The 13,168-nt window shown below is 44.6% G+C and overlaps 1 protein-coding gene and 1 long non-coding RNA gene across 2 annotated transcripts in view; one reads left to right on the forward strand and one right to left on the reverse strand.

Annotated features, from left to right (window-relative positions):
* Positions 1–3,001, reverse strand: part of VPS4B (vacuolar protein sorting 4 homolog B) — a 40,579-nt gene extending 37,578 nt beyond the window's left edge. The window contains exon 1 of the mRNA XM_005300857.3: positions 2,765–3,001. Coding sequence (XP_005300914.1) covers positions 2,765–2,788 — 24 coding nt within the window. The 5' untranslated portion in view covers positions 2,789–3,001. The remainder of the gene's footprint in view (positions 1–2,764) is intronic.
* LOC135981608 (uncharacterized) overlaps positions 1–13,168 on the forward strand; it is a 278,320-nt gene that overhangs the window by 17,932 nt on the left and 247,220 nt on the right. The window lies entirely within an intron of this gene.

Here is a 13,168-nt window from a genome sequence, read left to right on the forward strand (position 1 = left end):
TAAGTCAACAGTGTACCTTCAATATATATATCTGTAGTACATAAACTAGAAGTGACAGGCAGAATCCAGCGCTTCCAAATTTTTATTAGAGATCTCTTATGTTAATTGAAAAGATGTATGGAGAATCCACACCATTCTCAAATTTAATTTTATCTTCATAGCTTAAAAATTTCTCAGGATATACTATCAAAGTCAACTGTTACTAAAAATCTTTAGTGAGGCTCCAACACGATTGAGCCACTGCAATACAAATAACTGATAAAATCTGCATTATGATTTGAGATTAGCTCTGGGGAAAAAAGATGTAATGTAGCAGTGCCAAATATTTATAACCAGAAGTTTAGAGTTCAAGTAAACATAACTCTTTAGTAGCAACAATTCTGTATTTCAAGGATTCTGAATGTGATTCTCACCTCTTATAAAAAGGTTATGTGAAGTGGGAAAGAAGTATGGCTTTGTGCCATTCTTTATGCATGAAAAACTTTTCAGGCACTTTTTACTTTTCTTCCCTATTTGTGTTTTTTACTTCAGAAACAAAGGGGGAGATTTGCTTTTGAATATCTCCCCCAGTAAGAAATTTGCTGGAAGTCTATCTTGGAGGACTCAGTTGTAGACTGGAAGCTCTTTCAGTACAAAAACCTCAAAAAGTTGTAAACAGTCTGAATGACAGTAATTACGCCTCAATTAATCCAGTTTCATATCCTTAGTATCTCAAGAGCGTCTTCCAGGAAAAAAGGGCAAACAAGGACTGAATTCCTAACAAACAAGGAGGAAGTGGCCTTCAAACATTAGAAAGTTGTATAAAAGGGCATTTTTTTTGTCCTTTCCAGATTACCTAACAGCTATCATTATATTTGTGCATGAAGAAGGGGAACAGATTATTGGATGATTTTACATTTCTAACTAAGTATTTAGAATTTGATTTTATTTGGCTCACATCAATATAAAAATTGACCTTAACCGCTAACAATTTACTTAGGAGTAACTATACACCTATATAGTAAATGTTACTATATTCAGTTCTCTCATACACAGTTATTTCTTCTGCTAACTGTACTAACAATGTGATCACGGAAACTCAGCAACAAGGCTGTTTCTAGCAGTTTCAAATACAGTATGCACTTGTCCTTGGTCTCTTGTGAATACATCCATGTCAGGATTTGGGCTCTCTCTAACATATCAGACAAAACAAAGCGGATACACAGCAGCAGCACCAATAGGGATCAGAAGAGAAGTAGTACAGTATCTTTATTGTTTGGCTTGGTTTTGACTCAATGGCACTGGAGCAAAGGACCTTTTGGTTTCAGGTAGATTAAACTAGAAGGAGCTTGTTTCAAAAGGGAGACCTTTTAAATGGTGAGCCACCAGGTGTGAGAAAAATTTTGAATCTTTGTCTTATTAAAACGACGAGCAAAATTTTCCATTCTGGGAGGGTATGTGAAAAGACCATCTGTTAAAACAGATCCCCAGCCAGAGAGGAGGTTGTGTTACGCTCCTGTCCTGCTCCTACCAAACAAACAAAAATCTACACACTTCACTGGCCACTTCTGAAACCCACTTAAATTAGCCTGAAACTCTGACAAGAGGCCTATGCCTCCCCTTTTATAAACACAGGAAAATAATACAGAAACATCATGTTAGACTGCTAGAGAGTCCAGAACATCAATTTCATTGTGGCAAGGAAGGCTTCTACAAAATATTCTCTTAAGTGCTATGATAATACAAATAATAGTGAATCAGGAAAAAAAAAAGTGTGTGGAGGTCGGGGAGGGAAGAACCTAGGGCCTGATTTGCAGCCAGTTTTGTCACAGTGTAACTATTTCAGTTACAGGTGTGATTTTTTTTAAACCAAAACCACCTTTATAACTGATCTAGCATGAAAGCAGTTATGAGTGTGTTTGTTACCACTTTAACAATACCAGTACTACTTTTGTGAGAAGACAAGGAAAAAGGAAGCATAGTGCAAAAATAAAATAAAAAAAAGTGACTGTGCAGCCAACAGAGCAGAGGGGATATTAACAATTACAGATCTCTCCTACTCCAACCTCAAATATATGGTAGCATATGGGATATATGCTTCTACAAGTTATGAGAAACAACTTAAGACTTAATTGAAAAGTGAGGAGGTAAATAAACCCATGTGCTACCCTGGGAGTATGGTAAGAGATGACACTGAACGTCAGTGTACGTAGCCACTGAACCAGGACACTAATGGGAAATGGACACAGGGATAAACCCCCAACCAGAGCAGACATATTATAACTGCTTTTGACAATTTGTTTAAACTCTGACAGAGGGTGCATTTTAAAAAACAAACAAACAAAGGTATTTTAAAGTCTTAATGTAGACAGGACAAGAGATGCTTTAACATATGTTGGCTGGATGAAGATCGCCCTGGCCACCTACCAAGTGTAAATTGCCCCTTCTAACTAAGGGATTGATGAGAGGTTGGGAAAAGCGAGTGAAGCGACACGGTTTAAAGTAAACCCCACGCTTTTCATCCGACTCGAGACAAACCTCAAGATACACGACAGAAGCCCCGGGCATTTGAGGGACGCACTATGGAAGCTCCAGCACCCAGGGGCCGGACCCCCCCGACAGCCACCCCCTCTCCCCCACCCCAGACCCCGCCCCCCGCTTCCTCTCCCCCCACCTCAGACACCACCCTCGCTTCCCCTCCCCCACCCTAAACACCACCCCAGACACCCCCTCCCCCCCCGCAGCAGGACGCTCTGGGCGGGGCCCCGGCTCCGCCTGTCTCCACCTGCAGGTTGGCTGTCGCGGCCATGGTGGGGGACGCCGCTATCGCGCTGTGTCCGGTCTCTGGAGCTGGTCCCCGCTGCGGAACCCACTGCCCGGACCCCGCGCTACTTCCGTGTCCAAAACGCCACCGGGACCCCGCTCCGCTTCCGCTTCCGTCCAGCGCCCGCGTGACTGCGCGTGACGTCACGCAGCCTCTCCCTGGGCGGAGGCTGGCAAAGCGGTGGGAAGGGCCGGGGGGACCTTGTGCGCAGGAGCAGCCCCTCCCCCAAGCCGCTCCCCGCCGGCAGTGGGAGCGCCGAGGTGCGGCGGGACGGAGCCGGCTGCCTGCCTGTCAATCAGGGCCGTGGTTCGGCCGCCTCACGGTCCCCGCTTAAGGGGCCTAGTAATGGCCCCTCCCTATATGTCACCTGCCCCCTGGGTCCTGGACTGCCTTCTGCTTGCGCGCACAGCGCCGTGCACAGCCGTGGCTGGGGCCCTGGGAGTGTCCCGCTCTTTCGACCCTTTTGTGACCCCCCCCAGTCACCCGATGTTTAAAACTGGACTGTAAACCCCTTCGAAGCTGGCCACAGGGTTTTCTGTTTGGACGTACAGCGCCTAGCACAGTGGTGGTTACTATGAAATCTTAGTGCTTAAATGGGGCTTTTGTGTAGGCTTATGGATCAGTAATCAAACCGACCCATCTGCACTTCAAGTTCCTGCTAAACTGAGAGAGGCTAGGGTTGCCAATTTTCCTTGGAGGTATTCCTGGAGGTTTCATCACATGACATAATCTTCAATTAAAGATTAATATTCGATTCCAGGACATGCCTAGAAGGCTGGAAATCCTAAGAGAGGCTCACATCCCCACAGGTATTTGGGTGCCCAACTCCCATTGAAATCAGTAGGTGCCTGAATACCTTTGAGGATCTGGGCTATGGAGACCAGGCTAGACCCCTGCCTCTCTGAACTCCTAGTCTCAGTAGCCCATAAGGAAACAAGCTTTCTCTCTATATGACAGAGGAATTGTGGCTTAGTGACAGTACTTCCGTAGTACGCTGTCAGCTGTGAATTTTTATGCAGTGTTATAGCCGTGTAGCTCCCAGCATATTGCAAAGACAAGGTGAATGAGGTAATGTCTTTTATGGTCCAATAAAATATATTATCTCACACACCTGATCTCTGTGTTTCCTTGGTCCAACATGGCTACACTACTACTGCATACAATAATGGAGATAATGAACCTTATAATTACCATGGAAATGCCGCAACATGAAGAAGAAAGAAGCAAAACTTAACTGACATCTACTTCCTGAGCAAATGCAAGAAACAAAACATCCTCAGTGGTCTCACCATCTATAGCCCTCTGATCTTTACATACAACCAGAAGCTAGTCCAATAAATAATATTACCTCATCCACCTTGTCTATCTGAATTTGGGCAGAAATTGTCAGTATCAAAGGGTGTGAAAAATGAAGCATTGAGTCAGTATAATACTAATACTATTTGAAAACCTGAGGTTGAGTCCTCAAACTTTTACTCAGGCAGAACTCATTCAATTCAGTGGGATTTGTATCCACGTGAGAACATGGTAAAAACATAAGGGTTTCACCGCTGATTTTTAAATTATTTGAATTTATACAAATTTTAAATTACGATTGCCAGACTCTTGCCATAGAATCCCATGTTTATCAGCTAGTGCACTATTAGTTTTGATTTAAGGAAACTCCTTCCTTTCCCCCCAAAAAAGCTTTAATTTTTTTTTGGAAGGATTGCCTCTGGCTTTCACATCATCTGATTTGTATGTACCATGAGTGATTAATGCTGTTTATTTACAAAACCAGTTCTTGTTGAATTCTGTTTTGGTTGGGAGCAGTCACTTCCCTGAGCTGTAGTAATGAAATAGAAGCTAATATGGCATTCTTCATATTAGAGGAAATGACTCATAGCAAGTTTCAAATTATAAACCAGTTTTGAAACGTCAACCTACTAGTGCTAAATTAGTGTCATATTTTATCTTTCCTGATATTAGTATAATTGCATTCATTAATGTCACAATGAGTATTTCAAGAACTGTTCAATTAATTCATAGCTCCCCTCTCCCCACCTCATAGGAATTTAAACAAAATTATTAGGTGATTTTCTAAAGTTTGAGAATACCAAATGTATAATTTTACAACAAGCAATTTTTCTGTCTTCAAATAGTATCCCAATTATTGAGATATTTATTTAACTGCTACCTTTATGATAGCAATGCCAAAAACTATTGCTGGTTAGTATTTATTTATGGAGTGCTTGATGTGTGCATAGAACTTTACAAGTATGAAAAAAAACATGGTTCTCTGGGCCAATGGTATCTAATTGAGAGAATTACAAATAAAAAAGGTAAATGCAAAAGTGGGAAGAGAGAGGAGACAGCACTGGCAGGCTAAGATAAAGAAGTGGGTTTTAAAGACATATTTGAAAGAGGAGAGAGGTCATTTGACACCTAGGAAAACATAAATGGTGGTACAAATAATGAATATTATATTGACTGAGCTATGGAGGCAAAGTTTCTGCTTAGAGAAGCATTTGAGCAGACAGCAGGGTTGGAAGGATGGGGGAAGTATAGTTGTTAAGGGTATATTAACACTTCAGTAACAAAAATGACTGAAACACCTCTGACCAAACGAATAGCTGCACTGACCACCTGCAAAGGAATCCACTGTCTAGTTTTTAAACCAGCAGCATGATAACTTTGAAGGTGTGGAGTGTAAAGGTGTGAGATGTGATGGGACTGAGAAGAGATTTGATGGAGAAAAAAATCCTGTGGTTTAATTTATATTGTCCATTTCTAGCTCATTCCTGAAACCACACAGTCATTTTTACTTTATGTCCTCTCCACCAGGGAATACCTCAAGGCTATGTTTTTGGCCCTCTTCTCTTCACATATCTTTTTCATTCAGAATAGTTCATTCAGTTCGGACCTTGCTTCTATGTAGATGATACACATCCTATCATATCCCTCATCTCTCACTCTTCGCCCCTCCCCCATCCCTGTATCTCCTGTTTGTATGGCTCAGACTGTCAGATACTACTTAGATCATTACTACTTCCAGTGGAATGTTTCTGTCACTAAAGCCCCTAGTTGTTTCATCTGTACCTGTGTATTTGTAACATTCTAATTAGCTATTAGGTATTTCACTCAATCATAGGTCTAAAACATTTGGGGAAGTCATGACACACACAGGCATGTAAGTGATAATTGTCTCTCCAGTCATAGCAGACATTCATGTGCAGCCCTGGAAAGACAATCAGCTTCCACAGATTTGAACCACAGCATACACAAACACCTCCAGAAAGACCAGTAAGCCTCTTAAAGATCTTCCTCATCTTCCCTTTTCCCAGCTAGCTGGGGTTGGGTCACTGGATCAGTCTTTTTTCTGGCTGACAGTTTAATACTCATTCCATGTTCACTCTGTCCTCCTTTACACAGTCTATCACCATTTTCTTGGCCATCCCCTTGTTTTCCATCCGTGAACTCTAGTCTCAAATGCCTCCCTAATAAGATTTCCTTCATCTGTCCATACCATCTGAGCCTCCTCTCTTGTACCATCTAAAGGATACTGCAAACCTTGTCTCACTCCTGATGACATCATTCTGCATGGTCCAGTACAGTCACTCTCTCACTGCTCTCAAACATCTAATTTCAATGGCTTCTGGTTGTCTCAAGTGCCTCTTTGGTTGACCATGTTGTTGAGCCATACAGAAGAGCTGGTCATATCATAGTTTTGTATAGTTGTCCCTTAAGTAGTCTGGGCATCAGTTTATCTTCCATCACTCTACTTACCTTGCACCAGACTTCCCCTGTGCTCAGCAGCCTTACTTGCAGTTGTTTGTCAATTTCTGCTTTTGCAGCTAGCAAGCCCCCAAGGTACTTAAACTCAGAAACCTGATTTAGGTGCTGGCCTTTGATGTTGATATTAATCTGTCTTGGTTTTGCACTAGTCTCCCATATGACTTTAGTTTTCTTTTTGAGGCCATAGTTTATTAGTTCCCTGTTCGAGGCATCAGTCGCCTGGACCAAATCTTCCTCACTATCAGCCCTAGTGCACAGATCAACTTCATAGTACCTTTCATTAGGATTTGCTTACTTATGAAGTCCAGCACAATTATGAATAATAATGGACTAAGCGCTGATCCCTGGTGGACCCCAACCTTTACCTTGAAACCCTACATTTCACCGTAGGGCATCCCCACATTTATCATGGAACCATCATCAAACCATCTGGACAAGGTCCTCCAGTACCTCATAGAATTGTAACAGAGGCACTAGCAGTTACCTAAGTACCTTGTAAAATGTCAATTCTCCAAATTGAGGAAAGCTTGACATTTCACTCCAGCTTCTTTTTTTACCATCTGTCTAGCAATGAACGTACTGTCGGTTGTCCTTTTCTAAATCCAAACAGCTCCTTTCCTAAAATAGGTTCCACTATTTGGTGAATTCAATTATCTATCAATTAACAGTTTCATGGAATGGGACAGCAGCTTAATTCCTCAGTACTTCAAAAAATCATGTATTTTCTCCATTCTCCATTCTCTTGGGATTTCCTTCTCTTTCCAGTCTTCACACTTGACTCAGATGAGCCAGCATACACCAACCTCTCTCTAGGCTTTGATAATTTCCTCTGTGACTTTATCCGGACCTGCTGCTTTTCCAGGTGCCATCTTCAGCAGCACTGCCTTGACGTCTGCCTCTGACAGATCATCAACATCTTAATTATTGGTTCACATGATGGTAGTGTAGCATATAAACGGCCTAATTAAATAGACCCTCATAGCATTTTCACCATTAGTTTCATACCATGTCTCCTGTTACAAGCAGTCTGCCCCTGCATCATTTACAAATGGTAGGTTCGTGCCATCTTCTTTCCTTTTGTTTTTTGGATGTAAAATTGCATATATTTTCATTTTGGAAAGTTGAGGGCAGTTGTTCAACTCATATACAGCTCATCTAAAGCTAGATTTCTTTTAAAGATAATGGGCCAAATGTAGATCTTCCTTGCTGGGTCTGATGATTGACCAGGGACTGGCTGGTGGAGAACATTGGTTTTGCTGATGTTCAGTGTTCGCCCTAGGCTTCTGTAAGCTTCAGAGAAGCAATTAAGGGCTGTTTGTAGATCCTCCTTTGAGTGTGCAACTACAGCATAATCATTTGCATACTGGAGTTCGGTTATTGTTGCCGATATTACTTTAGTTCTGGCATGGAAAATGTAGAATACTTTGCCTATCTTGGCAGTCATCTCTCACAGAGGGCAGACATAGATGTCAAGATTCAGTACAGAATCCACTGCGCCAGCCTTGCCTTTGGCAGAATGTCTCACCAGGTGTTCAACAATCACAACATCAGAACACATATTAGACTTTTAGTTTATAAAGTGGTGGTAATCCCAACTCTCCTCTACGGCTCTGAGACTTGGGTGACCTATAGAAAACACCTGAAAAACCTTGAACGCCAGCACCAGCACTTTCTTCGGAAGATCCTCTATATAAAGTGGGAGGATCATCGCACTAATGTCAGTATGGGCCGGATGAATGGACTATAAGGTGGATAGAAAGCTGGCTAGATTGTCAGGCTCAATGGGTAGTGATCAATGGCTCCATGTCTAGTTGGCAGCCGGTATCAAGCAGAGTGCCCCAAGGGTTGATCCTGGGGCCGGTTTTGTTCAATATCTTCCTGAATGATCTGGAGGATGGCGTGGACTGCACTCTCAGCAAGTCTGCAGATGACACTAAACGGGAGGAGTGGTAGATACGCTGGTGGGTAGGGATAAGATACAGAGGAATCTAGACAAATTAGAGGATTGGGCCAAAAGAAACCTGATGAACAAGGACAAGTGCAGAGTCCTGCATTTAGGACGGAAGAATCCCATGCACTACTACAGACTAGGGACCGAATAGCTAGGCATCAGTTCTGCAGAAAAGGACCTGGGGTTACAGTGGACGAGAAGCTGGATATGAGTCAACAGTGTGCCCTTGTTGCCAAGAAGGCTAATGGCATTTTGGGCTACATAAGTAGGGGCATTGCCAGCAGATCGAGGGATGTGATCATTTCCCTCTATACAACATTGGTGAGGCCTCATCTGGAGTACTGTGTCCAGTTTTGGGTCCCACACTACAAGAAGGATGTGGAAAAATTGGAAAGAGTCCAGCGGAGGGCAACAAAAATGATTAGTGGGCTGGAGCACATGACTTATGAGGAGAGGCTGAAGGAACTGGGATTGTTTAGTCTGCAGAAGAGAAGAATGAGGGTGGATTTGATAGTTGCTTTCATGTCCTGAAAGGGGGTTCCAAAGAGGATGGATCTAGACTGATCTCAGCATTACCAGATGACAGAACAGGGAGTAATGGTCTCAAGTTGCAGTGGGGGAGGGTTAGGTTGGATATTAGGAAAAAAAATTTTACTAGGAGGGTGTTGAAGCACTGGAATGGGTTACCTAGGGACCTAGGGAGGTGGTGGAATCTCCTTCCTTAGAGGTTTTTAAGGTCAGGCTTGACAAAGCCCTGGCTGGGATGATTTAGTTGGGAATTGGTCATGCTTTGAGCAGGAGGTTGGACTAGATGACCTCCTGAGGGCCCTTCCAATCCTGATATTTTATGATTCAGTGTCCTCATAGAGGCCAACATCTTCAGTGTTGATGCCCTGATTATCCAGCACCAGCTGAGGTGGAGTGGGTACTGTGTGCGCATGCCAAAACAACTGGTGTACGTCCAACACACCAAAGGAGAAAGGAAACGTGGAGGCCAAAAGAAACGCTTTAAAGACACCCTCAAGATAACATCAAGAGATGTGACATCGACAGCACACACTGGGAGACAGCAGCCCAGGATAGAGATGATTGGCAAAGACTTGTCAGAGAGGAAACGTCCACTTTTGAGAAAAATCTCCTTGCCCTGGTCGCAGAAAAAGGCCAGAGAAGAAAGGAAAGATAAATCACGCAGTGATCGCGGCCCAACCCTGTCTTCCAACACCAGCTGCAATGTCTGCCAATGAGCCTATGGCTCAAGGATCGGACTCCTCAGTCACCAAAGGACCCATGAAAAATAAAACCTGTGAAAGAGATCATCCTCAACCTCGAGGGATCGCCGATGATGAATGGGCCAAATCCGGAAGTCCTTAGTCAGTTATTACGCATTGAAAACTCTCATTGAAGTCATGAGTTGGTTTGCCTGAGTAAGGACTGAGGGAAAACTGGATTTGGGTCACCAGTTCCAGGGAGCTTAGAGCATCTGATTCAGCATATGTCAAAAGACAAAGGTGCTCATTTGGCGTGAGACATAAGTACAATACAGTTATTGAGCAGATCCCATTATTCAAGTTCACATGTTATCACACTCTTCTCAGAGTCCATATTAATATAGTTAATATTTAAAATTAATTGTATGTTTATTATTATTTATTGGGGTATTACCATAACAACTAGTGGTGTCAGCTGAGACCATGGCGTCATTGTTTTAGGCACTATACAAACACATTGTTGAGGCTGGTGTTACAAGGTGGCACTGTTACATGTAGACTTCCAAGTTTCTTAGTGTGTAAGTAAATGATCAGTCTATTTAGTTGTTAATTTTTATTATGCAAGGTTCTGTGCAGAGGCAGTGGCCCTTGGAGAGGGATAGGAGTTGTGAAAGCAGCAGGGAGTTGGCTCTCTGTCTTGATCTCTGATTGGAATCAATCCTTGAGGCAGAGTTGCTGTCTGGGAACCAGGCATTAGTGTTGAGCTGAGTTTCAGGAAACAAGGGACTGCCTGCATGCTGTTTGACCACCTTTGTTCCTGGACTGGTGTATATGTATAAATAAAACAAGTTACACTTACAACATACCCAGTGTCTGTGTCACTGATTTTTCCTCCACTGTGAAGCTGACCTGCAAGGGCCCAGACACGTGCTGCCAGCTAGAGGGAGATGGTGTGAGAATGGGACACTGGTGTCATATGAAGGGGCAACAACACAGTAAGAGATAATTCTTGCCCTGACTAACTTGCATTATAAATTGGCATGACGGAAAGAACATGGGAAAAAGAAACAATGTTCTCCATTTTATAGATGATGAGCTGAGGCACAGAAAGTCACACAGGAAATCAGTGGCAAAATTACCATACCTTAATCACCAGACCTCCCTTCCTTCCCCTCTAACTTAAATTGTGGTTCACTGGAGGAGGGATGTTGACTCCTCACTGGTCTGTAATCACCTCCCATGTCCTTGGAGATAAATAATAATAAAGAAGTAGTTGGGGTAGATTGTGCCTGATAGCAGGGGTGAAAGTAATATTAAATTCTTACCGGTACAGGGGCATGACTCTGGGCCCCCGGAAGGGGCGGGGGCCTCGGGCGAAAGGGGCGGGGCGTTGGGCAGAAGAGGTGGGGATGGGGGTCAGCCTCCCCCAGCCAACCCATCTGCGCTGCCTGGCCTGTTCCGGCCGGGGCTCCAGTGGCGATTTTAAAGGGCTCGGGAGCCCCGGGCCCTTTTAAATTGCTGGCCCTGGGGCAGCTGCCCCTTTTACTCCCCCGCTGTCGGCAGCTGGGGACGGGGGAAGGGGGCTAAAAGGGGCAATGATGTTAAAGCACTGCTGCGGCAGCGCTTTAATGTCCCTGCCCCTTTTGCCCCTCCCCCTTGGTCGACGTCCGTGCCAGTAGGGTCCCTACTGGCAGGGCCGCCGACAGGGGCAGCACTTTAAAGTTGGCTGCATATGGGCCGGTACTGGCTTGTTACCGGTATGCCGTACCGGCCCACTTTCACCCCTGCCTGACCAACATTTGTGGTGGGGTGGAGCCTGAGAGGCACAATCCCACCCACAGCTCCCTGTACAGAAGGAACGTGTGCTTGCTGCACCATCCCTGCTCTTCTACCTGCCTTCTTAGGACATTTTCAGTGTTATTAACTCTTGCAATTTTATCACAATTATTAATTATTATTTATTTTAAACAGCTTATCATGGTCTCCAGATGTCTGACAGCATTCTTGCAAACTTTTGCCCTTTGTCAAAACAGATTCTATCTCCCATTACTTTCTAAAGCCGCAAGCCACCCTCAGCAAACATGTGCAGAATCAAAACCAAATCTGGGCCAAAACAATGTTGAGTTGCTTCTATAGGAGCACTAGGGGCCTAAGGACCCTTTGAAGACACTATTAAAGCATGGAAGGGCCACTTTCCCAAGAGCCGTCTGATCCTGTAGGCACATCTCCTGCCATACGGGTGGCAGAAATGCCAACTTTGCTCTGAGATTTTTAGGGATGTTTATGAAAAAGCTTAGGAAGGAATTAGAGGTTGCCTGGACCTCTCTCTCACCCCCTCTCCTCCTCATCCCTCCATTCTCCCCACACAAATTGAGACGTCTCCCTCCTCCCCTCCCCGCTCTGTCTATGGCCAAAGGCAGGAGAACTGGGCCCCCTGGGCTCTCCTCTCATTGCACTTATGATCCTCTCACACCCACCCCCAAACAGGGAAAAAGGGAGGATTGGCTCTAGGAAAGATGCCCTTCTATGCTGCATAGGGCCCTTATTTGCCTTGGCCAGTCCAGCAGGGTCCACATGGGGCAGTTAGAGCATAACACCCAGCCTGTGGTTTGGGCAGCACCCCAACCCATTCAAAATCACAGCAGCTTTCCTCCTATCAGATCCTCACTGTACAGTCTGCTTGTGTGCCACGGGCCAGTGGAGAAAAATGCCTCCTCAGCCACAGTGCTATTTGCTGTGTTCGTTGGACCCAAGTGATGGTGAGTGACCAGATCATATATATGTGATACGTGTGTGCTTTCAAAATTAATAGATTTAAGCCTGAATTGGTAATTTCATAATTACGTGGAAAATTGGCTTAATTATGGATAATTAAGGCAGGTTGGCATCGCAGGGATGGGGAGGTTCCCCAGTGACTGTGAGCTTCATGATGGGGCTCAGGAAGCTCTGATTTCTTGTGGATCAGCCAGTAGATTCCTCCTCCAAAGGGTGTTCAGATGTCCTGTTGCATCCCAGCTCTGGCCTGCTCATGCCACTTTCAAAGGCTTGTTTCTAGGGTATTAATGCCAAGTAATACGTGGTACAATTGGGGGGATATGATCCTGATCTCAATAGTGTCCTTTGTCTTTGAGTCCCTTTCCTGGGCAGCAAAAAGCAAACTAGGGAGCTGTTTTAAAACAAAGAAAATATATATTATAAAAACCTCGCCCCACGGTTTGACTAGTACTCATTCCCGGACAATAGGACCTGGGGCGGGGGGCGGGGGGGAGGCGGTGCCTGCAGGTGAGAGCCACACGGAGCCGCTTGTGCGCCTCCACCTAGGAGCTGGACCTGCTGCTGGCTACTTTGGGTGGGGGGTGCAGCACGGTCCGTGGTGCCAGGATAGGCAGGAAGCCTGCCTCTGCACCCCAGCTGCGCCGCTGACCGGGAGTC

This window comes from Chrysemys picta, chromosome 2 (genome assembly GCF_011386835.1).
Source record: "Chrysemys picta bellii isolate R12L10 chromosome 2, ASM1138683v2, whole genome shotgun sequence".
Taxonomy (NCBI): domain Eukaryota; kingdom Metazoa; phylum Chordata; order Testudines; family Emydidae; genus Chrysemys; species Chrysemys picta.